Below are 24735 nucleotides of genomic sequence, written 5' to 3'. Positions count from 1 at the left end.
AAGCTGAAAAACAAGCTCTGGAAACATTGAGAAACAACAAAGACATGATAATAAAGCCAGCAGATAAGGGAGGAGGAATTGTTCTAATAAGCACAGAAGGCTACAACCAACAATGCCTAGACTTATTATCTGATGATAAATTCTACACCATCATCACAATTGACCCCACACCAAGACTGCAACAAACAATAAAGATCATGGTAGAAGAAGCCGAAATCAACAGGTGGATATCACGTAACGAAGCAGAGTTTCTGAAAACGACCTCTCCAAAAATACCATACTTCTATTCCCTCCCTAAAATACACAAAGAGAGGAGACCACCTCCAGGCCGTCCAATCGTCTCTGGCATTGGATCAGTCCTAGAGCCACTTTCACAATTTGCGGACCAATTTTTGAAACCACTGGTTCAAAAGACACCAACCTACTTGAAGGACACTCGTGACCTACGAAATTTTCTCAAAATTGAAACCTTCTCCAGTGATACCATGCTCCTGGCGGGTTTTGATGTAGAAAGTTTATACACCAGCCTGCCCCAACAAAAAATCCTGGAAACTCTCGAGGCAATACATTTTGATCAAGACTGGTCATACCAAACTCCACGGCACTTCATTTTACAATGCTGCGCGTTGGCGCTCACCGAGAACTATTTTGAGTATGAAGGGAAACTGTACCAACAACGACACGGAACATCTATAGGCAGCACATTTGCGCCGAGCGTAGCGGGACTCTACGTAAGCGCCTTTGAAAAAATGTACATGCATAATGCAAGGAACCCATACCAAATTAACATCCGATTCTGCAAACGATATATCGATGATATCATGGTAATCTGGGAAGGTGACCAACAAAGTCTGAGTAACTTTCATGACTGGATGAATAAACAAGATGAATGTTTAAGATTTACCTACACAGCTAACAACACACAGCTAGACTTCCTCGATCTTACTATCTACATTGAAGAGGACACAGTCAAGACACGAACCTTCTTCAAACCCACTGCCAGAAATAGTCTACTTTCATTCAACAGTTTTCACCCACGCCCGTTAAGAGAAAACTTACCATATAGCCAGTTCTTACGGCTAAAACGCAACTGTAGTGATCTAACAGAATATAAAAAACAAGCAAATGAATTAAGCACTAAGCTTCTGAGAAGAGACTACCCAACAAAAATAATATCTAAATGTAAGAAAAGGGCCAGACATCAACCAAGGGATTGTCTACTAGAAACAACACAGAGGAACCCTACCGATGATACACCTACTTGTGTCACAACCTACAGTGCAGCGAGCAATGCAGTCAAGAAAATAATTAACAAGAACTGGCGTATCCTGACCTCTGGTACCTTAAAATGGCAAAAACCCAGATTTGCCAATAAAAGGACAAGGAATATAAAAGACATATTGGTACACACACGACCTCTAGCCCCCCTGAAACCAACTAACACCTTGTGGGACTTACAACCAGTTACAGGACACTACCCATGTGGACAATGCTCAGTATGTCACCTGACGACATCAACCAAGACTGTGCAACTAACACCGAACCTCTTGTGGACCATAAGACAACATACAAACTGTAATACATCTCATGTTGTCTACATGATTACATGCCCCTGCAACCTAAGATATATCGGCATGTCGTGCAGGAAAGTCAAATTGAGAATCTGCGAGCACAGAAGTAATGTGAAGTGCAAACGAGAGACCACAAAAATGAGCCGACATTACATTGAACAAAAACACTCTGTGGATGACCTCAAATGGATCATAATTGAAACATTAGTAGGAACAAAGAACAATGCAGAGAAAATCCTATTTGAAAGAGAACAGAGATGGGTACATCGTCTGAGCACAGACACCAAGGGCCTGAATGATAGCATACCCTGGTTGAACTTTAAGTAATATGACTGACATATTGCTACAAACCAGCTATGTCCCTGAAAACTGATTAAAAGGATTTTGGTTGAAACGCTATGAGTTAGCATTGCACTCGACTTGCTCCGCCTTTTTCATGTGGCCATACATCTGTATTAGCCCTTCAGAACTTTACAAAAGTCAAATACCAGATTCACTTAGTTTTGTTGATAAAAACGACAAATCAATGTATAGTTCATTTCAATCATACGTTCTCGAATTGGGCTTCCCTTAATTCATATTGAGGATTTCATCTCGCGGGATTTAACCGCGAGCCCGACCCTTTTTTCACATCACACTCCTGAGGAACACTATTCCTCTTAGTCCTCCCTCAATCTTCACTTACAGTGTATAAATTAGTCAACACGGGATCTCGTTCTGTACGAGCCCTGCAAGCCAGCGTCAGCACAAGTCGTACTTAGTTCGCAGAGGAGGTAGGATCCACAAGGAAGAATCCTCTCCACGGCAACCAACTTCGTTGGAAACAATTATCTAACGGTATTTTCCACCCTGCCAACCCCTCTTTCCCTTTTCCCACCCCACCCCCCAACCCCCCCCCTCCTCTTCTCCTTTTCCCCGCTTCTTTACTAAACAGGCTACGCGCTTACGGTGGCAACGCGGCAGCCGTAATACGGACCTGCGTTAAGGTAACCTCGCAACCGTTTCTCTTTTTTTTAAAGACACCAATCACTGAGGGGTTTAGCCGGATAAGAACGCACACTATCGCTCTTAAGATTAGCGATACCTCACGAGAGAACTATGATTTGATGCTTTGTTTGAACATTACTCCCATGGCTAAGATAATATTACCGCAACAACGATAGTTTAGATGAAGGAACCCTCCTATATATACTAACTAATCACTAAAACAGAAATATTATCCAACCCCCCCCCACACTCCCTATGGTCAAATTTTCATGGTACAATAAAGACTCGCCCATTTTTATAGATTGCCTTACAGTATTATAAAGAATTGCCATTTTTACAAATTATCTGCTTTACCAGTACTTAGTAGAGTACCCGTATCATTGTTTGTCTCTTTTCAATTCCACTTGTCTTTTTGTTTGTAGGTTAACACTAACCTTGAGGTACTGTTAGACCTCGTGTTTATGAAGACAATCATAAACCCCCTTTTTTAGAACTGGGCATTACCGGTTCTCACAATCACTAGGTCCTGAAGAACGCCCAAAGACCCGCTTCTGGGGCACTTGAAGGGCAGAAACATGTCGACCTTTTTTTGATCTGGACACTAATAAGTGCTTTGGTTACATTATTTGACCTATTGCACTGGTACTTTTATTTTTTTTAAAGTCTCCTCACACACTGGCCAGAATAAATATCTTTTTTGAGGGCAGTGTGAGTAAGACACTTTTACCGTCACCATATCACTTTTTTGCACAAATATCTCTGATCACTACTGAAAAATTAGTGCTTCCCTCCCGGTGGAGGAAGCATTGTACACAAGAGACCCAATGATAATGCTGACACGTATAAATAAAGCGGAGAATCAAGATAAACCGCTATACCACCTAAGATACGTGATTGAGGGTTCTCATAATACCTATTTAGGTATTGACGGTTAAATTAACGGTCAAAGAACCCATTCTTCAGTTACAAGTGATCCATTCCCTTTTGATTCGAGATACATACAGGAAGAAGAATGGATGACTGCTTCTTCTAGCTCCCCCCCCCCTTGTAGATTATATACTAAAAAGTATCTGCCAGATGAGAGGACTTCTGCAGCCACAAGCTCTGAATTTTCCCACTTAGAGCTTTTCCAAGAAAGTCAACAGCTTCGGAGGGACCTCCTCTAATGGCTATCAGGCTCTGAGAGAACTTTTCTGGACACTACCTGTAGCCCCGACCTGTTGGAGGTTTTTGACTTCCATTTCGGAAACTACGTCAGAAGTTAAAGGGACGATCGCATGAGTTATTCAGCCTCTGCTCCTTCACAGTTGGCCTGAAATTACGCCTCGACTCCGGTTTCACCATGAATAGTCACTTCTGATTGATGTTTTACTTTTTTTTAATGCTTTTTGCCCTAACATTTAAAAAAAAAAAATCATATCTCTGGTTCCCATTATTGGATGATATTAATTTTGGTCTCCTTTTATTTATTAAAATGTTGTCTATTTTTAGAAATTGGGTGAGGAATTGTTATTGTATGGTGTTGTGACCATTTATTTATTTTGGTACCGCTACATATTTTACACACTTTTCCTTAAGGCAAACTTGTTTACTCTGTGCCATAACTAACAGGCGTTCAGCTCAGGTTGTATTTAATAGAATTTATGTGTTGGACCTAACAGGATTTTGAACTTATTACTTGGCTAGGACTCACATCGTCCTCAACTAATAACCCATTTTCTTACAGAATATATTCATAGGGTGGCATAAAGGGAAAATGCCGTGGTGTAGGCCATAATAATTATAAGGTGCTCTTCATGTGTTTCTGCGTACTTATAGCTGCACTTATGCATTGGAGAGGAGCAAAGAGGGTGTGAGAGCAATAAACACTTTCATATGTTTCTACCATCCATCTTTGTGTAGGTGACGGATTGTTGCTTATGGATTAGATCGTGTCCTATACTGTTTTGTGCTAGGCATTTCATTTGTTGGGGTACAGCCAAGTCTTTACTGTCTTCCTAAATTCCAGGGGATCTTAGCTATCTCTTAGTTTTCCCAGGCAAGAGTTCTACGGTTTTATTTCTAGGACAGCACAACTGCAGTCAGTCTTGCAGGCGAGGTTGAGGCCTTCACCTACCTGTGGAGTGTCAAAGAGAAGCAGGTGACACATATACCGACGTCAAGGCAAGAATCGGCAAAGCAAGGGTTGCTTTCATTCAGCTAAAGAAGATCTGGAGTTCCAAGGACCTAACGCTGCAAACCAAGCTGAGGCTTTTTTACACCCACGTAAAATTTGTCTTTCTACAAGGATAAGAAACTTGGAGGACAACAGTGACCACCACCCACAAAGTCCAGACCCTCATAAACACCTGTCAGAGGAAAATCCTCCAAATCCATTGGCCATCACCATTAGCAACGAAGACCTATGGCAGCAGACTTTCCAACTCTCTGCTCATGAAGAAATCATGCAAAGACGCGGGACTGGATAGGTCACTCTCTCTGCAAGCCTGCATCAAACACCACCAGGCAAGCCCTAACCTGGAACCCTCACGGTAAAAGAGGAAGGCCAAAAAAACAAGTCCCGCTGAGCATATTGCATTGTGGTGCAGCTCCGCCACCGCCACGGAACAACTGTTCCCTGGCACAGCCGGTTGTCCTCCAGCAACGATTTTTAAAGTTGTAATGCGGCGGACGGACCACTGCCAGTGGGAGTGCGGCGTCTTACGGCCACTACACTCGTAATTGGGCCCCAAATTCTGTACCCAAGAAGGGTTTGACATTGGTCGGATGCAGCTCGGCGTCGGTTCTGGTGAAGCCCTCAATGTTTGGACTTTGAAACTTTCCTGGAAGTCAGATCTCCTTCAGTGGGGCAAACTGGCAAACTAAGGTATACCGCCATTCGATGGCTGAGGCTTTGACGGAGATCTCGGTCTCTGTCGGTTCTCCAGGCAGAAAGTTGGTAAGAAGATTTTAAGTCCCACTGCTTGCAGATTGAGGACAGGAGGAGTACACTAGCCAAGGGTCTATGATGTAGAGAGCACCACTCGGGGGTTAGGACTCACTCCAGCTGCAAGGTCCAGGGCAGGTCCAGTTGGAACTGGTCACCTGGGCAGTTGCAGGGACAGAGGCCTCTGGAAGCTTGTTGTGTCCCCGCAGATCAGAGTAGGAGGTCAGCCAACTGACCCTTGGAGCCACATCTGGGGTCCTGAGTTCAAGCCAAACCTGTCCAGTCCTCCTTCAGGTTCTTCAGGCAGCAGGACAGTCCTTCTTTTGATTCTTCGCAGGTACAGAAGTGTTCTGAGGAAAGGCATGTGGGATCCACATCTCTTCTCAATACCAGCCTATGGGTGGAAGGCAATCCGTTGTCCACCCCTTGAACAAGCTCTGGTCGGTTCCTTCCCTCTCACTGGTTAGAGAGGAAGGCCTAGGTATGAACTTAATCTATCATTGACTGTGCAGGCATCCTTTAATACTCAGGAAGGGTCTGGGCACAGCCCCCAAGCCATTCTGTCAAGGGAGGAGACCCTCTCCCATCACCCAGAGCCCTTTGTCCACTGTTTGGGAACAATACGCATCTCCCCACAGGGGAGCCATCAGGGGTCAGGCGACAGCTGAACACTGGCAGGAAAGCCTTTTGTTTTTGGACAGAATAAAGACAGCTTCCTTAAAGTGTCATTTCCAAAACAGTACAATAAACTCAACTTAACCGGTAAATAGGATTTTAAAATACTATTAAAACGAGTCCTTGAACTATTTTTTTTAGCTATTTCCAAACGAATTTCGCTTTTATTAAATATAATAGTGTAGGTCAGTGCTAACCTATGAAAGAGCCAGCCTTGCCACAGTGAAAAATGATTTCTGAGGGTTTTCACTGCCAGGACATGTAAACATTAAATATACATGTCCTACCGAGAAAATCCAGATAGCCTGCCACATGGCTTTTTTAAAGGCCTAATTGAGGGGTGATTTATAAGTATTAAAAGGAAAGAATAGGCCTGGCAAAAGGTTTATTTACCTAGGTCGGATTGGCAGTTTAAAACTGGATACCCAGTCTGTAGTGGCAGATCTGGAGAAATGCTTTAGAGGGGCTACTGCAATGGGTGGCACAAGGAGTGCTGCAGCCCACTAGTATTTAATTTACTGGCCCTGGGTACAGGTAGTACCATTGTACTAGGGACTCACATGTAAATTAAATGTGACATTGATGGCACTTTAAGACTAGTTAGCAGGGGTGCACAGAGTTTTACAGCCAAAACAAAATAGGTATCAGACAAAAGGCAATAAATCCGAGGTGACCCTGCAGGAAGGACACATTTTCACCAAATGGCAAAACAGGGTGAACTGAACTTTCCTATTCATGATTGTATTTTTGTTATGATTTTGGGGGAAAATATATGGCTGGCGAGGCACCTACAGCTGTCTGTAGGCCAGGCATAAAAGGTTATTGCTGGTGCTCAATACTAGCTAAAACAAAAAAACCTAAAAAATGGCAAGGCCCTGCATGATCACATATTCATGGCAGGCATTTTTTTTACTGTATGGCCCGCTCCAGCGTGATTATGTACACATGCGCTTGCCTCACCATGCATGCACACATGTGCATAATGACACTGTGGCAGACATATTTTAAAAACATTTTATGGGAGCTTTTAGACAGCCTTCTTCATCCAGTGGCATGTTAATGTGTTTCAGATTTTTCTTCTGCTGCCTATAACATAAGGCATAGGGCAGTTGGTCAACCCACTGCATCCATTGGCTGACTTCCCTCTCAGTCATGGCATTCTGTCCTTTCACAAAGAGCACAAACAAAGTAGTTTCCTTAAGTATCAGAGACAACGATGGTAACGTGCTTTTTCGGACAGTGTGTTTTTTTAATTGATGGGGGACCAGCATCACCAACAATAAAGTTTGCAAAAACCAACACGAAACAAAACAAGCATTGGCATAGCCAATAGGTCTCGCTTTTGGGACCTTATAAGTATTTAGTTATGCAACTGTTGCATGGCTAAACACTTATAAGGTCCCAAAGGCGAGACTTATTGGCTATGCCAATGCTTGTTGTTGTTTGCACTGGGGGCCTTGGCACACTTGATACACAATTGCTTGGGGAGATAGAAGACGTTTGAGGTGGAATAAGAGAGGATCCATCGAAGCAGTTGTCTCTTATGGTTGCTTTCACAAAGGCTCTTTTGACTTAAGTTACAAGTGCCCCTCAGTGCGCAGGCACCACGAGCAGCTGCCCAGCTCGCTTATGCCTCAAAGCACTGAGGGTGCATAGCACAGACGTTATAGAGGGACCAGTAGAGAGCGGGAAGGAGGGAACAAGATAGGAGAAGCATGAAAGAAACCTTGAGAATGGAATGATCATCCGCAAAGCACGTGTATGTGTTGTCACCTTCTTATATGACATATCTGAAGCACTGTACGTCTCTGTGCTACTGTCATGGACAAATTCTGAAAGTTAGAACACACATGGCAACTATTTAGGTGAATGAAAAGGTAAAGGGGGAACTCACGACATCCTTTGCAAGGATTTGTGTACATTAGCAAGTATATATGTACATCTTCAAGAGAGGCGTGGTACTTATGTGAGCAAGTCAGAAATGTTAATCTGACAAAATCTGATAGAGTATATTTTACATATAATCATTAAAAATAAAAGCATTTTGGTCATAGAGGCAGTGGCCATCAGAATGGTGCGCCAGAAGAACATCTACTGACCTGGTCCCTTCAACTCAACCATGTGCGCACAGTTCACCCACTCATCCCATGTACACTACTGGCTGAGATGCACTATCATGAGACCAGCCCCTGAATCCCATCTCCCTTACTTGACCAAATCTTGTGATCCTGAGCAAAGTAGTCTACCTTATTTAATTTAATTTATTATTTCCGTATTCTTTTCTGCAGTGCAGTCCATCCTCTTGAGTTTTGGAGAATGCACAAATTCTGTACAGGAGTGCATGAATATTCTCTCTCTCTCATAATTCCTACAGTAAGGAACCAAGAACAACATTGATTCGGAAATTTAACAACATGGACACAAAACACAGTGAGGCTGATTATGGAATGATAAGAGAGTGAAATAAACCCGCTCTGGAATTTTGTCAAAGTCAGATTGTTGAGCAGAGCGGGAGTTGCCTGTTTCTACAGTAGGTTCAGTAATATATAAATACAAATTTAAAAGGTTTATAATAAGCAATATCAGAGATGTCATTCGGGCCTTAAGGAAACCGCGAAAGTCACGCTTTTCGCGCTTCTCTTGAAAAGGTTTCTCAGGGACACTTTCAATTCAGCTTTAAAACGTCGAGAGTAGGTGTCGAATGCCTAAATGTGAGTCAGTTTGCATTTCACGCCACACAAGAAAGTTCATTAAGAGTTAACACACAGTGACGCAGAAGACGTAGGACATACGAGCGCCGTGTAGGATGACGTCCAGTACGGCAAACTATTAGGGTCTGTACCCGTACTACTCCTCTGGCGGTCTACTCCTGACAGGGCTGGAATGTTTTTAAGTTAAATATTTATAGGGCATGCAAGAGTAACAGACTGAGAAAAGGGCCATAGACAGGGTCGGGTTGGGATCACTATTAGGCCCGGTCAGTCCCAAAAAAGTGTCCCACTTTCCCGGAACGTACCTTTTCATGAAACAGATTTAGTTAGTCTCATTGGACTATATTTTAGAGAAATGTTTGGTAAATTAATCATTTTTAAACTTACAGAGCCAGTAACATTGACAAAAACTAGGGCCATTATATTTTGGCCAGGTGGGCGAGGTGAAAAAACACAGACTGAAGAGCCACAACACATGATGAGGCTAGGGGTGCCACCTTGCATCATGACCAGTATCTTAATATCCTGGATGATACGAAAATAAAGAAAATCACCAAAAGCCCGCATTTTTCCCTTTTATCACTGTATACTTTAAACAGGAGACATAAAGAAAAAGCAATTAAAAATGCGTTTAAAAGCTGCTTTATGACTGATAGTTAAACTAAACAAAAGCATAACAAGCGGCCGTGCGGCCGCGAAAGTGAAAGTGATCGCTATCGCGATCAAACATCAAAGCGGCCGCGCGGCCACAAAAGTGAAAGTAATCACGGTAAAGCGCGACGCGCGCGCCCGCGCACATGCACTGTACCTCTAGGCTGGCAGCACTTTTTGGAGCCCTCTCAATAAGTCTCGCCAGACCAGCGCATGCGCTGGGTCAGGCGAGACCTAAAAATCATTGTTAAAGGAAAAGGCCAATGTCAGAACATTTGGCTTTGTCAATGCTTGCCTGTTATGTTTCTTTGACGTGGAAAACATGTTTCCTTGTAGATAAACTCCATAACCTCATCTCTAATTAAGTATGGGTGTAGTCCCCTTCCCCTTCCCATCCACAAACTGCATACACATTGGCTCCTGTCCTTGACATGAGAAATATGCAATATTTTTAGGGCAGGAAGGAATATAGCTGTAAATGTGGGTCGAGTAATTCATGGTAAAGGCTCGCAAGATTTGCACACAAAATATGATGCAGTTATGGAAGTACATTGATCTAAATTACAGTTTAACAAAATGACATGTATACACGCTGTTAAAGTGTTATAATAAAAGGAAACGCACTTTGTCTTCACACACATGTTGGTCTTTGGACTTTTGCAGCATCGACATTCTCCACACTGAGGAACAAAGAGTGGGATAACTTGGTCGCCTAAAAACAAAAGGATACCATATTTTACCATACCCGGTTTGTTATTAGAACGGAAATCAATAAACACCTTCCAGAGTGTCAAATATATCAGTGGAGCTCGAGCGAAGAGCAACAATGTGCGTGCAATATGAGTGTGGTTTTGTGTAAAGCTGGCCTCAGTTTGGGATCAGGAGCCAGGTCTGTATTTTCAAATAAAATTGTAAATTTACACTTTCAGGTGTACTTCCAATAAATCTACTTTTTTTAATAATATAAACAAATCTGGTGTACTAAAAGGAATCTTCAGCGATCACAGCTTTCCAGGAATGAGCAGGGTAGTCAGTTTTTACAAGTAAAAAAATGCCACAGCAAAAAGGAAAAAGTTACTTACTTGTAACAATCGATTTGTAGTTTGTAGTGCTGTCAGTCACATGCTGTGCACACTGTTGCCATCAAGTTTTGGGCTCTGAATATATTCTTTTTTTTTGTCTTTGTTGAAGTGTTTTTGGTTTCGAGGGGATTTATAGTAACTCTCTGAAATGTACAATGCTTCAGGACACAGACCACCTCAGATTATGCTTCTGCCATTAGCATAAGATGGTGTGATATAAATATGAAACATTATTGATTCTACGTACAGTGAGGAATGAAACGGCAGTGAAATACAGGTGGTGCAAACTGTTTCCAAAGATTTGCTGACATTTTACTGCAGACATCAACACACGCAATGCAAATTTGCGAATCAGAGACCTAGTAGCTGGTTTACATATGTCTGTCAGTGGGATGTTGTTAGAAGTGGGGTTTGTGGTTGCTTAAGGTGTGCACCCAAGCCAGGCAGAATCCACCACTCTAGACAGGGTAAGACAGATACACACCAAAGATAACCTGCATGCAACCTCTGATTGCTTGGCACAAAAGAGGCAGACTTATCTGCACAAGCAATGTGTAAAGCATTTGTGCAACACACTCACGCAGTAACACAAAAAAAGAGACTCCACACAGGATTATAAAAACCTGATTGCTCTATTATGGCCAAAACGACATGAATCAAATAAGTACTTTGCAAATAATGAAGGTTTAGAGAAAATCTCACAATGATTGCATAATGAAAACTTAGGACACAGAAGCACCTGTGCTCCTTTTAGATACTTTACGGTAACTCTGTGAAATCTCACATAAGTACTTTGTCAGTTATCACATACGATGCAGAATGGAAACATCAGGATCACCGAAATGCATTTGCTTCTCTTATATCTTTCCAGTCTCTGAAGGCGGTCCCACGCATCCATCTGGGTCCTCCACAGTTGTCTCATCCTAGAATGCAGAAAAAATAACTTTCTCCCAAGTTCTGGCAATTCTTTGACAACAACACAGAGCAGCCCTCAGAGGAGCATGGGACGGCGTCCCTGCCCCCCTGGGCCCACTCACCCACAGTACACTTTGGGGGGATGGGCCCATCCTGAAGGGATTCACTGGCCAGGGGCCACACTTGAACGGTGCTGGGGGATGATGGCTGCAGGAGTGTTCGTGGACAACAGAAATGGGCCAAGCGGCGTCAAAGTCCAGCCTTTCTTGGCTTGTTACACACGCAGCTGCTCCAGACAGAGCCGGGCAGATAGACCTTGTGATAGACCTCGTGTGCCTGACCCACCCTGGTTGCTGAGCAATGTACCATAGAAGAGCTGCGCTGAGATGTGCTGCGGCAGCTCTCCCACTGTGGTGATTTCTCACCACACCAGCCGGGGTGCACACTGTCCATGCAGCGTGAGTCAGGGGTGCTGCACGAGGCAGAAGGGAAGCGCTGTTGGCTCGGCACGCACTGCCTGTGTGGCGTGAGTCAGGAGAGGTACACGTCGGTCCCTAGAAAACACCACCACTTCAGTGATCTTCCCCAACGCATAGGGGATAAGGTAGAAAGTCCTTCTTTGGCGTTGCAGCGTCAATTTGGCAACCCAGGACGCTCGGTCCTGATTAAAACACCAGCGCTGTAGTAATACTCAGGCAACTGGTTGATCAGTCACACGCTGATCATACCACAGCCCCACTGCCAGACTCAGCAGCTGTAGAGTCACACTGCAGGGGCAGGCAGATGGGATCTTAGATGGCCCTGAGATCCCAAATAACAGGGGGCAAGCCAACAAGCCCTTGTAGAACACTTATGGGGCACAGAAAAGGCAGTCGGCACCAGGCCAGCACATCGAGGCAAGTTACAGAATAGCAGTCCATTCTGCAGCCCAGCTCTCAGCAGGCAGCACACCAACACAGCAAAGCAGTTAGCAAAGTGGCAGTCCCTCCTGGCAGCACAGCAGTTCTCCTGGCAATATGCAGATGTAGAGCCAGAAGTGTTTGGTTACAAGTCCCACACAGGGTCTGATTAGATGGAGTCAGAGCCCTAGTACTGATACTCAAAAATGCCTTTGATGTAGGGGTGACTTCAAAGGAGCCCTCTGAAGTGCAAAAAGATCCCTTTCCGCCCAGCCCTGGCTCCAGACTATTAGGAGGGGGTAGCTCAACCCTTTGTGTGAGGGCAGGACACAACCTATTCAGATTTAAGTGTGACCACTTCTATCTCTTCCTGCCCAGGAAGACTCTCTGTATGCAGATGAATGCAGATGATTTTTTCCCCTGTTACACCCAGCCCTTCCTGTGCTGTAGCTGTATAGAGAGATTGCACAAAGTATAGCTGTCACTCAGCTCAGATGTGCATTGGAGACAGGCTGCCAGGCACAAAGAGTTCTAAGCACAGAAAAATGCCCACTTTCCAAAAGTGGTATTTTAAAATAGTCATGTGCAATCCAACTTCACCAGTAAGTAGGATTTATAACTTCCATTGTAAAATAGCAAACATGGCAACACTACTCCTTTCTTATGAGGAATTACCACTTAAAAGTATATAAGGGAATTCCCAATCCTAGCCTATGAAAGGAGTAGGCCTCAAAGTAGTGAAAAATGAAATAGGCTTTTTGCCACTACCTGGACATGCAAAACATAAAAGTACATGTCCTACCTGTTACTTATACAGCAGCCTGCCCATGGGGCTACCTAAGGGTCTACCTTAGGGGTGACCTATGTTTAATAAAAGGGGAGTTTAAATGGCAAGCCAAAGTGGCAATTAACTGCACACACAGGCCCTGCAGTGGCAGGCCTGAGACAGGTTTGAAAGGTTACTTCTGTGCATGTCACAATCAGACACTGCAGGTCCACTAATAGCATTTAATTTACAGGCCCTGGGTATATGATATACGTCTTTACTAGGGACTTACAAGTAAATAAATTTGCCAATCAGGTGTAAACCAATCATACCAGATTTAGGGGAGTGAACACATGTACTTTAGCACTGGTTAGCAGTGGTAAAGTGCGAAGAGTCCTAAAGCCAACAAAAAGGTCAGGAAAAAAGGGAGGAGGAGGGCAAAAGGTTTGGGGCTAACCCTGAAGAAATGGCCAGGTCAAACAGATGTTTTTTAGGAATGCCACATTGGGTCCTTTTTGTGCTTGAAATGTGTTCTGTACAAGTACTGTGCTGTGTGCATTTGAGTTTGGCATAGCACAGCTGAATGCACCTAACAATCTGTCTGGGCAGGGTGGCTTTTCACAAAGGACTGCTGAGATGTGATTGGGCAAATGCTACAAAAAACTGATTGTTTTTTCCAATAGCTCGAACACAAATTAAATATTACATGGTAGCCCTCCTGACATCTAAATTGTGCAAAGACCTTTCTGTGGGAGATTATAGCTTTAGGAGAAAAAAACATGGTAAATCAATAGACTTGCTGACTTGGAATGAGGATACAACCTTGGGTAAATAAAGAGGATGTGTACATTATACTGCTTAATTCTTGTGGATCTGTACAAATAATTCCTCCGCCGAGAGAGCTTTGAGTTCACTGTCACTTCAGGGGGAAATGATCATGAGCAGAAAGCTCACTATTTAGGAGAGGAACTCGGAAGAACTGGAAAGGAATAGCTTCAAAAGTGCTGCAGACTAGGCTAGTCAAGACTGACTATATTTTGGTCCCAAGAATGAGCTGTGGGGATTGCAAGAAGTATTACAGTTCTAAACCCCTCCCTAAAACCCCTTGACAGGGATTTCAAACCCAGAAAGAAATGTCCGGTTTAAAGGTTTTCAGCAATTGGTATTAGATGTACACACACATAAGTGTAGTCCAAGCCTGTTTCTGCAAAATACAGAAGGTAAAAGACAATGGGCCTGATTTAGATTTCGACGGACAGGTTAATCCATCACAACGGTGATGGATATCCCGTCCGCCGAAATATAAATCCCATAATATCCTATGAGATTTATATTTCGGTGGATGGGATATCCGCCACCATTGTGACGTAGTAACTCATCCGCCGAAATCTAAATCAGACCCAATGTTTTCAACTATTAGTGCCAGAGTGTCTAAATTGTGAGTTACATAATAATTTACATTTTCCATTTAACTGCATTACATGTTCTTGTATTGGTATACATTCATGGCACAGCTGTAGATACCCAAATTCCAAGCCCTCAGGTGCCAAATTGACAGATTGAGTGATTTGGTAAAAACGTAAGCAAATATCCCAGACCAGTCTATCCATAATGCATTTCACAGAGACCGTTGGTGTGCATACTTGCATGCAAAGTTTTCGTATCTTACATATATTTGAGCAGAGAACAGATCTACAATCGGAGTCTCCTAACAATGAAAGTACATGTTGAACATTTGCACTTGTGATTTTGCTGATGACTCCTTCTGATGAGATTGGGCAAATTCATTCAACACTTCCAGCTATTGCTCCATCAATGCAGTGTTGGAATCACCAATGCAAGATTTCTGACACTCCCCTGGATAGCTGGGGCTAAATGTGTGAACCTCTGTTATTGTATGTAGTACACAGAGGTCACACTCTCTGTTCACAGTCTTACCACCTTGGTGTGAAGTTTTGTTTGAAATGGTCATAACATTAGCCAAACTGCCTTCAGCTCCCAAAAATTGATGTATATAAACATTTCCTATCGGGACCACTAATCTTGATTGGTGAGGCTATTCATGCGGGTACCACAGCCTGTAAAGGATGGGTCTATCTTGATGGTCACATGCAACTATGAGTCAAGGAAAAAATCTGTCCAGTGTTCTCATTTCACTACTGTAGCTTTTGCTGCACTAACACTAGATCCTCCCAGTCACTTGCGACAATTGCCTGGCAAGGCATTCCTGTACCGGGTGCATAAATAATTGTGCATTTTGAACCAACTCAATGCAGGATGCCATAATTCCTGACAGTTTTATTATCAATCTTACTGCCGTGGGACATGATGCCTAGAAAAAGAGAAAACCATCACTTGCTGCTGGCTGGATTAGGACTTGCATGTCACTTAGTGGAGAGTGGCCCCTTGGTCTACATGGACACAGTAGAGATGTTTTAGCATGGATGGTGAATCCTAATCAATGCACAAAGACAAATGTCTGCTCTGTGTGAGCAAGACAATAAGTTGAGCCATGCCTAGGTATCCATACTCATAAATGTGCATGTGAAGCAAGTCTGTCACTACCAAAGCTAGATATTATGTAACTTTGTATATAATTGTGGCACTGTTGTGACCCCAAAAGGCAAGTCTTTGGATTGGTAATGTTTTCCACTTACAACGGAACGTTCGGTACTGATGATTTACTTATTGCGAAAGTTGGCATCCTTGATGGTGAGTGTTGGCATGTAATCGCCTATTCATAGCAGTGGAATTATGTCCTGCAATTTGTTCATTTTGAAGTTCTTGAAGATAACATACTGGTTGAATGGTCTCGGTTTGTGGGCGTTGCCACAACATTTTATCTCTCTTTGGAATGAGGAACTACACACAAGAACACCCATTGCAGTGGGCACTATATATATGCTGCAAAACAATACAATTGTTTCTGCTGGCATGTAGGGACTGTTTCTGTTGCACACTTGAGGAGTATTGCTTTTACCTCTTCCACCTAGAGTGCAAGACATTCCTTTTCAGCTTGTGAAAGTGCAGTGGGAGATTGGAAGGTTAGTGTGGAATTCAGTACAGTAACCATGGGCAATGGAGGACAAACCCCACTGAGGTTATGCACCACAAAAAAATAGTAGAATTTCTGACCCACTCTTGGTACACTCCTGGACCTGTGGGCAACAGAAGAAGGACTGCCTTGTTCCCGGGACGACTGACCTGCTGTATGAAGCCTGCCTTGTTTAACTGAGGACTGTTCTGCTGCCTGCTCCCTCTGAAGTAGGACTGGACCTGCTACCCTTCATCCCAGGCTAACCTGAGTGACTCCAAGGGTTGTTTAGCTTACCTTCTGTTCTGAGCTACAGGGACACATACAGCTCCAGAGGCCTCCCTGCAACTGATCAGCTGACCTGCTGTATTGGGCCTGCCTCAGCCCTGCTGGTCTCTGCTGTAGTAAGTTCCTGATCCCCGTGAGGTGCCTCCTCAGGTCCTACACTCTGTGCTGGCATCCGTTGAGCTCCTCCTGTGAAGTAAGGAGGAATCCTATAGTGTTGGGTTCTTCGCAATCATGAACGGACCTGTTAATGGAAGATCCTGCCACCCATGTCGACGCCAACTCGCAGCTCCGGTGAATGTGACTCTTTGCGCCACAGCGACCGCCAGCTACTACTGACCCTGGAGATATGCACTTCGTGCTACAGTAATAACAGCCCTATGCGGCTGCCAACACGAAACTCCAGCAATGACCGTCCGGGACACTTGACTGAATCTTTGTGCTACAGCAATGACAGCATGCGCCCCCCGTCTTCTTTTTGCGTGACGGTGCCTCTCTAGCACAAAAAGAACTCACGACTTTGAGAAGGCAACTTTTTCTGTGGACTAGCCTGGTCTCTGTGTCCGGCCGACGCTCCATCGCAGCCATCCTGAACTTGTGACTTCCCCTCGGGCTAGCACGACCATATGACCACGAGGTGCTTTGTGCTTTTATGTGCTATCCTTACTTAAAACTTTGAAATACAGTATGTCCGATTCTACTGATTTGATTTTGTTGTTTTGATCTCATTTAATTTAATGAAATGTATCCTGTTTTTCTAAATTTGTTTGCGATTTTTCTTGTGTGCCACATAAATACTTTACACTTTGCCTCTAAGTTAAGCCTGACCGTTTTTGTGCCAAGCTCCTAAAGGGTTAAGCACAGGTTAATTTTGTGACTTTTAAGGTTCACCCTGGCAAGGATTGTGGTTGTTGCCTAAGTGGAGCTTCCACTTCCCTCATCAATAGCTCAATTTCTTACAAGTGAGTAGTATGAGTCCAGTGGGATAATTTTGTATTCTTTGTCAGGACCGGAGACGAGGATTATGCTTCTTCTTTATTTTCTCCAGCAGCCATCAGAAACAAAACCGTTAATAGCTACCTTTCCCATAAAACTTTGGTGAATTACCCCCTGGAGAGCTTTGTATGCTTCCTGTCCCTCCCTCTTTCTTAGGTGCTCCAGCAGCAGATGAATATCTCTCTTCACCCTCTCAAGATATTGCCTTAAATTGATCAAATTCCTCACATAGTGTACAGTGTTTATGTATGACTCTTTTTTTCCCTTCTAGGTTCTGAACACGGAACCGGGTCTCCCAAATCCCTTGGCTGTTGTTGTGCTCCAAAGGGGGCTGTGCATGCCGTCAGTGGTCCTCCTACTGTTAGAGTGCTCCTTCCCTTCAAAAAAATAATTACCTCACCGCACTTTGCAAGTCTCTACGTTTCAAACTTGGCGACTCCGCGCTCTGTTCAGTGAACAGTTCGATGTGTGTCTCCCACTCACAAGGTTATAACTGCTTGAGGTTGTCTTCATGCTGGTGGGAGAACATCAGTCAGGGGCACAGCCCCCATTAAGCCCGGTGCTTGATGCCTTAACCTGGGTCTGTAATTGAGACGAAGGTTGCCCATGCTCAACCCTATTCAATAAACTATGCACAATGCAATGACCCCTTTCAATTCCCTAATTAAAATCACCCTTGTCATCAGTGATAAAATTAACGACCCTCTGGGGATATATGTTTGTGTGTGTATGTGTGTGTGTGTGTGTGTGTGTAAATATATAATTTATACAGAGGCTGAAGCCAGTCTCCATTCATACACTTAGCAGGAGCCCCAAAACTTATTTTCAAGGGAAGGAGGTTGAATCTGTTTCATGGGATGTACATTTTGCAGAGGAGGTAGACACCTCTGTACAAAAAGCTCTGTCCACAGCTTTGCCACCCCTGTGTCACAGTTCAGATGTACCTGTCTTGTAGGGATGCCACAACCTCTACAGTACTTTCCAACTTGCCCTACCAGAATACACTGTCCAAAAGGAACTCATTGTTGGCACAGTAAAGTCCCGGGGAGGGGGGGATTTGGAAGAGAAATAAAACAGCAGGTTTATATGTATGTCTCACTGGAATGCTGATTTTCTAGTCTCTCTTAAGTAAAAATCTAAATGTAAAAAAACTGTATTTTACTAAAGTGTATGATTGTTAAATTGCTATAGCTGCTGATTTATATATATTTTCTCAGCTATCTCTTCTCTTTTGTATTAATCAAAAATGGCAATCAGCAAACTAAACACACCCTTCAAATGTGTGAATATAATTGAATACACTCAAATTGTCAATACGTGTGTTTACACCCACTTGTGTGCCAAGAATACCTGAAAGAAAATAATAGGTTCTGAACACAAAGTCTGTTAAATAAATAATTCTCTCCTCACACTGAAATTGCCAAGAGTCAACAAAGAACATTTCAAAATAAATCTCCAAAAACTTTAGGTTCATTCAGTGTCCTTCCAAATGCCATGGTTTATCACTTGCAATCCTTTCACAAATCAAACAAAGTTCATCTGCAAGTTCAGACAGTCTTTCTCCAGATGTCAAGATTTATGGCCTTTGCCACCTCCTAAAACTAAACTCCAACCAAATAATGTTCACAAAACAAATATGCACTTGCAGGTCCTTATCAAACTTAAATATACATAAAATGAAGTTTTAGAACTTAGTTCAAACACTTTATATTTTAAACAAGGGCTTAATGAAACTAGGAATCTTCAGTTTAAACATCTTGCTCTAATTGTTCAAGGTTCACACATTTAACTCTATGCCAAAATGTTTTTCAAAACAATCCTATCATGTTGGGGTCAAGGTTACAAGCCAAGAAAACACAAATGATATTTACTACTTGAAAGTTCTTTTTCAGCATTGAGAAGGGGACTGAGGAAAGAGATTAACTGGATGTTCAATGGACTACTTCCTCCAACATCTAATCAGACAACTCTGACTTTCTGCATAACTTGTCTCACCACTTTATCAGCTTTTGCACGCCATGCAGGAAGGATTCTCCTGCCACATGTTATCAAGAAAAACAACTTTTCTTTTTGTTAAATGTCACAACACCTGATATTTTTACATAGACAGTGTATTACACATTTATTGCAATTATTTCCTGTGACAGCCTCAATTTGTGAATTTAACTCTTTATTCACAATACTGACACCCTCGAGAAGAGCCTCCTTGAGTTGGTGGCCAGCCACATAGATCCCCCCCCCCTTGGAGAGAAGACCAACCTGGACCTTCTAGGTACTTAGAGACACCAAGGCAGACCACTTTTCTGCTCAGAGAGAGGTTGAAATGTCCCAGGGGACAATACCAGGAACATCCTGACCCTTTTTCTGGAGACCCTCCTTTCCCAAGATATGTTAAGACTGATTCGCCACTTGTCTCTGATGGCGACAAAGAGTGTGTCAGGCCTTGGTGACCTAAAACTGACACTCCTAGCTCCACCTCTAATCAGGACACCTCTGTTGACCCCTTTTTCTCCGATATGCTGCACCTGAATGACAAATGCCACTCCACAGAATAGGTGCCTACAGATAAAGTGGCCGCCTATGTTGAGGACCACATTCACAAATCTCTAGACAAAGAGGTTGGTAATAGACTCCGAGCAGAATGCTGCCATCCTTCCTTGGAAAGGAAAGTGCGTCTCGCACCTGAGATCGATGCAAAAATGGCCACCTTCTTAGCTAAATATATGAAGGACCTCAAAAAAAGACATTGACTGCTCCTGGCAGTCCGGCCAAGACAATCTATCAGATATGGCGGGTTCATCAAAAAAGATTTTACGCATGGCAGAAGTCAAACAATCTGGTTCTCTGACCTACCCAGAAACTCTTTCCGAGTGGGTGCAAAAGGCGATAATCTTCCTAGGAAATGAAACTATGCCATTTCAACCAAAGTAACAAATCACTGCATGATGCCCCCCAACTGAAGACACATAACCTCGGATATATGGGTTATTGAGATGGTCATGGGATGCCACATAGATTTCTAAGGGTCACCCTTCTAGGCTGTCCCACCCCTTCCCCTAGTGTTTTCTGAGGTACAATCCTGGTGCATCAACCAAGAAGTGTCAGATCTGGAGGCATAACAATGCCATTGCAAGCTCCTTCCTACATCCCAGAGTTTTTTTCAGGAATAACTACCTTTTGGAGAAGAAGGACAAAAGCTTCCAGTGATAAACTTGCAAAACTTTATTGGGTTGCTGGTATACGCCACTTCAAGATGCAGAGCATCCATCTTCGAGATAACCTTCACCGCGGGGATTGGCTTGTTCGTTTTGATCTACCTTACCTTTGGATCCCTATATACAAGCCTCACCACACATTCCTCCATTTCATCTAGAGACAACAAGTATTTGAGTTCATGACCCTTCCATTTAGCCTTTCGCTGTCACCATGGTGCTTTTCGAAGGTTCTCAAACCAGCAATGGAATTCTTCAGAACAAAGAGCATCCGCCTGACCGGTTTCCTGGAGAACATCCTCATCATGGACCAATCCCAGGAGTTATTTAAGACCCACTTGGCAACTACGATCTCTCTCATCGAGGGTTTTGTGGTTTTTCATCAACAACAAGAAATCCTGAATGACTCCCTGCCTAACAATCATCTCCTTCGGTTTGCGATAGATTCTGTATGGGTCACGCTGAGCCTCCCAAATAAAAAGATGGCCAAGATTCACTAAAAACTAAGGAGAACTCTTGCCAAGCCAAAATCATTCCTGAGGCAGCTGGCCAGAGTAGTGGGGTTACTATCTTCTTCAATCCAAGCGGTCTTCCCTGACCCACTGCATTGCAGTACCCTGCAACATCTCAAAGTCTCACACTTAAGGAAGGATCTTACTTATTTAAAACAGGTTCCACTCTCAGAGGACACCAAAGAAAAAATCAGCCACATGGAGGTATGGAACGGGAGAGCCATTTTTGGATGAGACCCCAACATCATTGTTGAGTCAGGATGCCTTCCATCTGGATGGGGTGCCATATGTTGACAACCAGCTACAGAAGGAAGCTGGTTGGACTAGGAGCTACAGATTATACATCAACAGTCTGGAGCTCCTGGCCAGATTCTTCATATTCAAGTGCTGGACCAAGGCGAGATCCCAATGTTGTGTCTTCTTCAAGATCGACAATATCTCAGCAGTGAGCTATATAAATCATCTAGGGCGGTGGCCATTATCCTGTGGTTCAGGGACCCTGGAGGACCACAAATCCTTCTCCGGAGTTCAGTGACTGCTTAGAAAATTAAAAAATATTAACAGATAAATAAAGAGTAAATAAATAAAGAGGCACAATGTAAAATTTAATTTTTTAACATGTTCTGTAAATCAGAAGGAATTTGAAATTGGAAGCTAAAAATAAAGTTAGCATCCTCAAAGTAATTTGTGGGAGCAGCGCAGATGCATCAAACAGAATATAGTATGGATGATCAGTGGCCTCAATTGAATTTAGATAAGCTTCAACCTTGCTACTAAAGTTAAATCTTTTATTCTTTTTCTATTTGTTTGTAAATTAAGAAATGATTTCATCAAAAATGCTTAGTTGGGGTCCCCGCCTTCCAATATTTGACTCAGTGGGGGTCCATCGAATCCAGTAATGATTCAATTGCGGTCCCTGGGTTCCAGTGATTATTAAATGGTGGTCCACAGCAGTAGAAAGGTTAAGATCTGCTGATTTAGGGGCATTTGACCCTCACAGAAGGAGTTTTGACAATTTTGCCTATCCAACCAAGTCTTGGTGACAGCAGAACACCTCCAGAGCACAGCCAACAAAGTGGTGGATTGGAACTCGAGGTATCTCAAGACCTGAAGCATGTGGAAGCTAGACTCAAGAATGTTCAACAAACTAAACAAGATCTGGGGTCCATTCGCAGTGAATTTCTTTGTATCTTGCCTGGAACATCAAATTCCCAAATACTTCAGCTGGAGACCGGATCCAGACATGGTGGCAACAGATGCCATTTTACAGGGTTTTCATCATGAGAATAGGTACACTTTCCCCCCTTGCCATGATTACGAGAACCTCAGCTCAGAAAAGACCCAAAAAGCGGATGTGGTGCACGTCGCACCAATATGGAGATCTCTGGTTTGGTTTCCAGTTCTTCTGTAACTTTCTTGGGATTCTCCAATTTAACTACCCCACTTTCCTCTAATTTTGAAGAATCCAGAGGGATTGCCATATCACCGGGTAATGGAGGGCAACCTGCAACTGATGGCATGGAGGATTACAGGGTAAGATGGAAAATCCCAGGACTTTCGGAACAGGCTCAAGAGCTTATCCATAAATCATGGGCAGAAAGCACCACCAAAAGTTATAGATTGGATTGGAAACAATGGATGGATTGGTGTATGCACTGACACTTGTTTCCTGTGGGGTCAAGCATTGTTGCCATTCTGAACGTTCTCTCTGAACTGGCCCTCCAAGGTATAGCTTACAGGTTTACCCTGCCTTTCATGATGGTCCCAAGTTGTGTGTAGTGAAGCGTTTCTCAAACCCTTGGTCGAGACGGTTTTTGGTGAGTCGCGAAAGTCTAATCAAAAAATAAATTGTGTGACAATCTTGCTGGGGTACAGGGAGTGTGAAAGGAAAGGCTGTATGATTTAATTTTTTTGTAACATACCACAAAATGTAAATACTTGTAAATGATGTCTACACATTCAGAAGTTACGAATGCAAAGAAGAATGACATAGTTTTGCCTTTCTGATGTGTGATGGCAACAAATATTTTAACAGGTTTAAAACAAATCAAAACACTTTACTTGGTGATTTAGACATGATACAAAATTCACTGAAACCCGATTTCCATTCATTATTACTTGTGCACAATATAGTTTATCAGTAAAACTTAATGTCCATGCAAATTAAGCACCTATTTCAAAGAAAAATATGCTGCCTGTAACTGACAGTGTGCTGCCACTCAATGCTTTAGTTACATCATAAATTCATGCGCCTCATGTCCATTAAAGCTAGGTGTGTTACGAACATTTGTCATTCTAAAAATTGGGCCGTGGTTCTAAAAGGTTCAGAAAGCACTGATATAGTGGAACACTTGAAGGCATATGAGACTATGAATGATGAGGTTAGGCCAATGGGTGAGCGTCAACTTCTTATTTCAATTCTGAAACCTTTCAAAGTGGTATCACCCTGTACCATTGACAGATGGGTTTGATGGGGAATGCCGTAGGCTCGCACAGATACCAATATGTTTAGGACCACATTCCACAAGAGGCGCCAAGGAGTCTAAGGTCTTTTCTGTCGGTGTGAGGCTTGAGGACCTAACAAATGCTGTAGAGTGGACCTCTGATTCCACAGTTGAGGTTTTATTGTAGACCCATTGTGCACATAGCCTCTTTAGTGGTAAGTAAACTTTGAACATACATAATCCTCGCCTCCAGTCCTGATAGAGAATGTAAAATGTCCTTATAATCTTAAAGGAAAGTTGAATTATATTAAGAACACAGATACAAGTCCCTAATCATAGAATTAGACATTAAGTTGCCCATGAGTTAGCAACCCACTAAAAATACATCTTTACAACATTGCAATACACATTGAAAATCTAGTTAATTTGTGAACATTGATTGGAAGAATCAATGTATGACATATGCTTTCTAGCAGTGTGGGACATATCTGCTATAGCTCTATGGAATGTGGCTTATCTTGCCTGCTCAAGCAGCCCCAGGATCCTACTGCAGGATTGGTTTAGGGTTTTCCTGTCAACCAAGGGCTCTGATCTTAAAGGATTCAATTGTGACTGTAGAAAGTCTCTGTGGGACACGGAAATAACAGAGAACTTCATCTCATACAGACAGTCATGGTGAGATGGTATACTCTATTATATTCCACTGGCCATTCCCAGGAAAGGGTTCTAACCTAGGGTCATTTCATGAACAAAGTGATCCAGTGAAATCATGAGAACAGAAAAATGACAGCGTTTATTTCTCAATTAGGCAGTTTCTTAAAATGAGCACTAAAGAATGAAAATGTAGTATGCGCGTCCATTCTTATCACATCGCAAGCATGTGTACAAATGGTTTAGGTGCATAACTCACAGTACTGTAAATACAACAGGGCACGCCAATTACTGTACTCACAGTATGTTCTTGACATGGACCCTGGGCTTTAATTTGGCAATCAAATGGGTTCCGGGAGTTGAAGCCTGTGTTTGCTTCCAATGAATTTCTTTGACTGACTGACTTAATATAGCATTA

At 43.0% G+C, this 24735-nt stretch overlaps 1 protein-coding gene across 1 annotated transcript in view; it reads right to left on the bottom strand.

Moving 5' to 3' along the window:
* The window catches only part of LOC146866378 (alcohol dehydrogenase 1-like), a 151093-nt gene that overhangs the window by 74414 nt on the left and 51944 nt on the right, over positions 1–24735 (bottom strand). The window contains exon 4 of the mRNA XM_085636225.1: positions 10146–10233. Coding sequence (XP_085492351.1) covers positions 10146–10233 — 88 coding nt within the window. The remainder of the gene's footprint in view (positions 1–10145; positions 10234–24735) is intronic.

Source organism: Triturus cristatus, chromosome 2_1, assembly GCF_964204655.1.
Source record: "Triturus cristatus chromosome 2_1, aTriCri1.1, whole genome shotgun sequence".
Classification (NCBI taxonomy): domain Eukaryota; kingdom Metazoa; phylum Chordata; class Amphibia; order Caudata; family Salamandridae; genus Triturus; species Triturus cristatus.
This window is presented reverse-complemented; position numbering and strand designations above follow the sequence as displayed.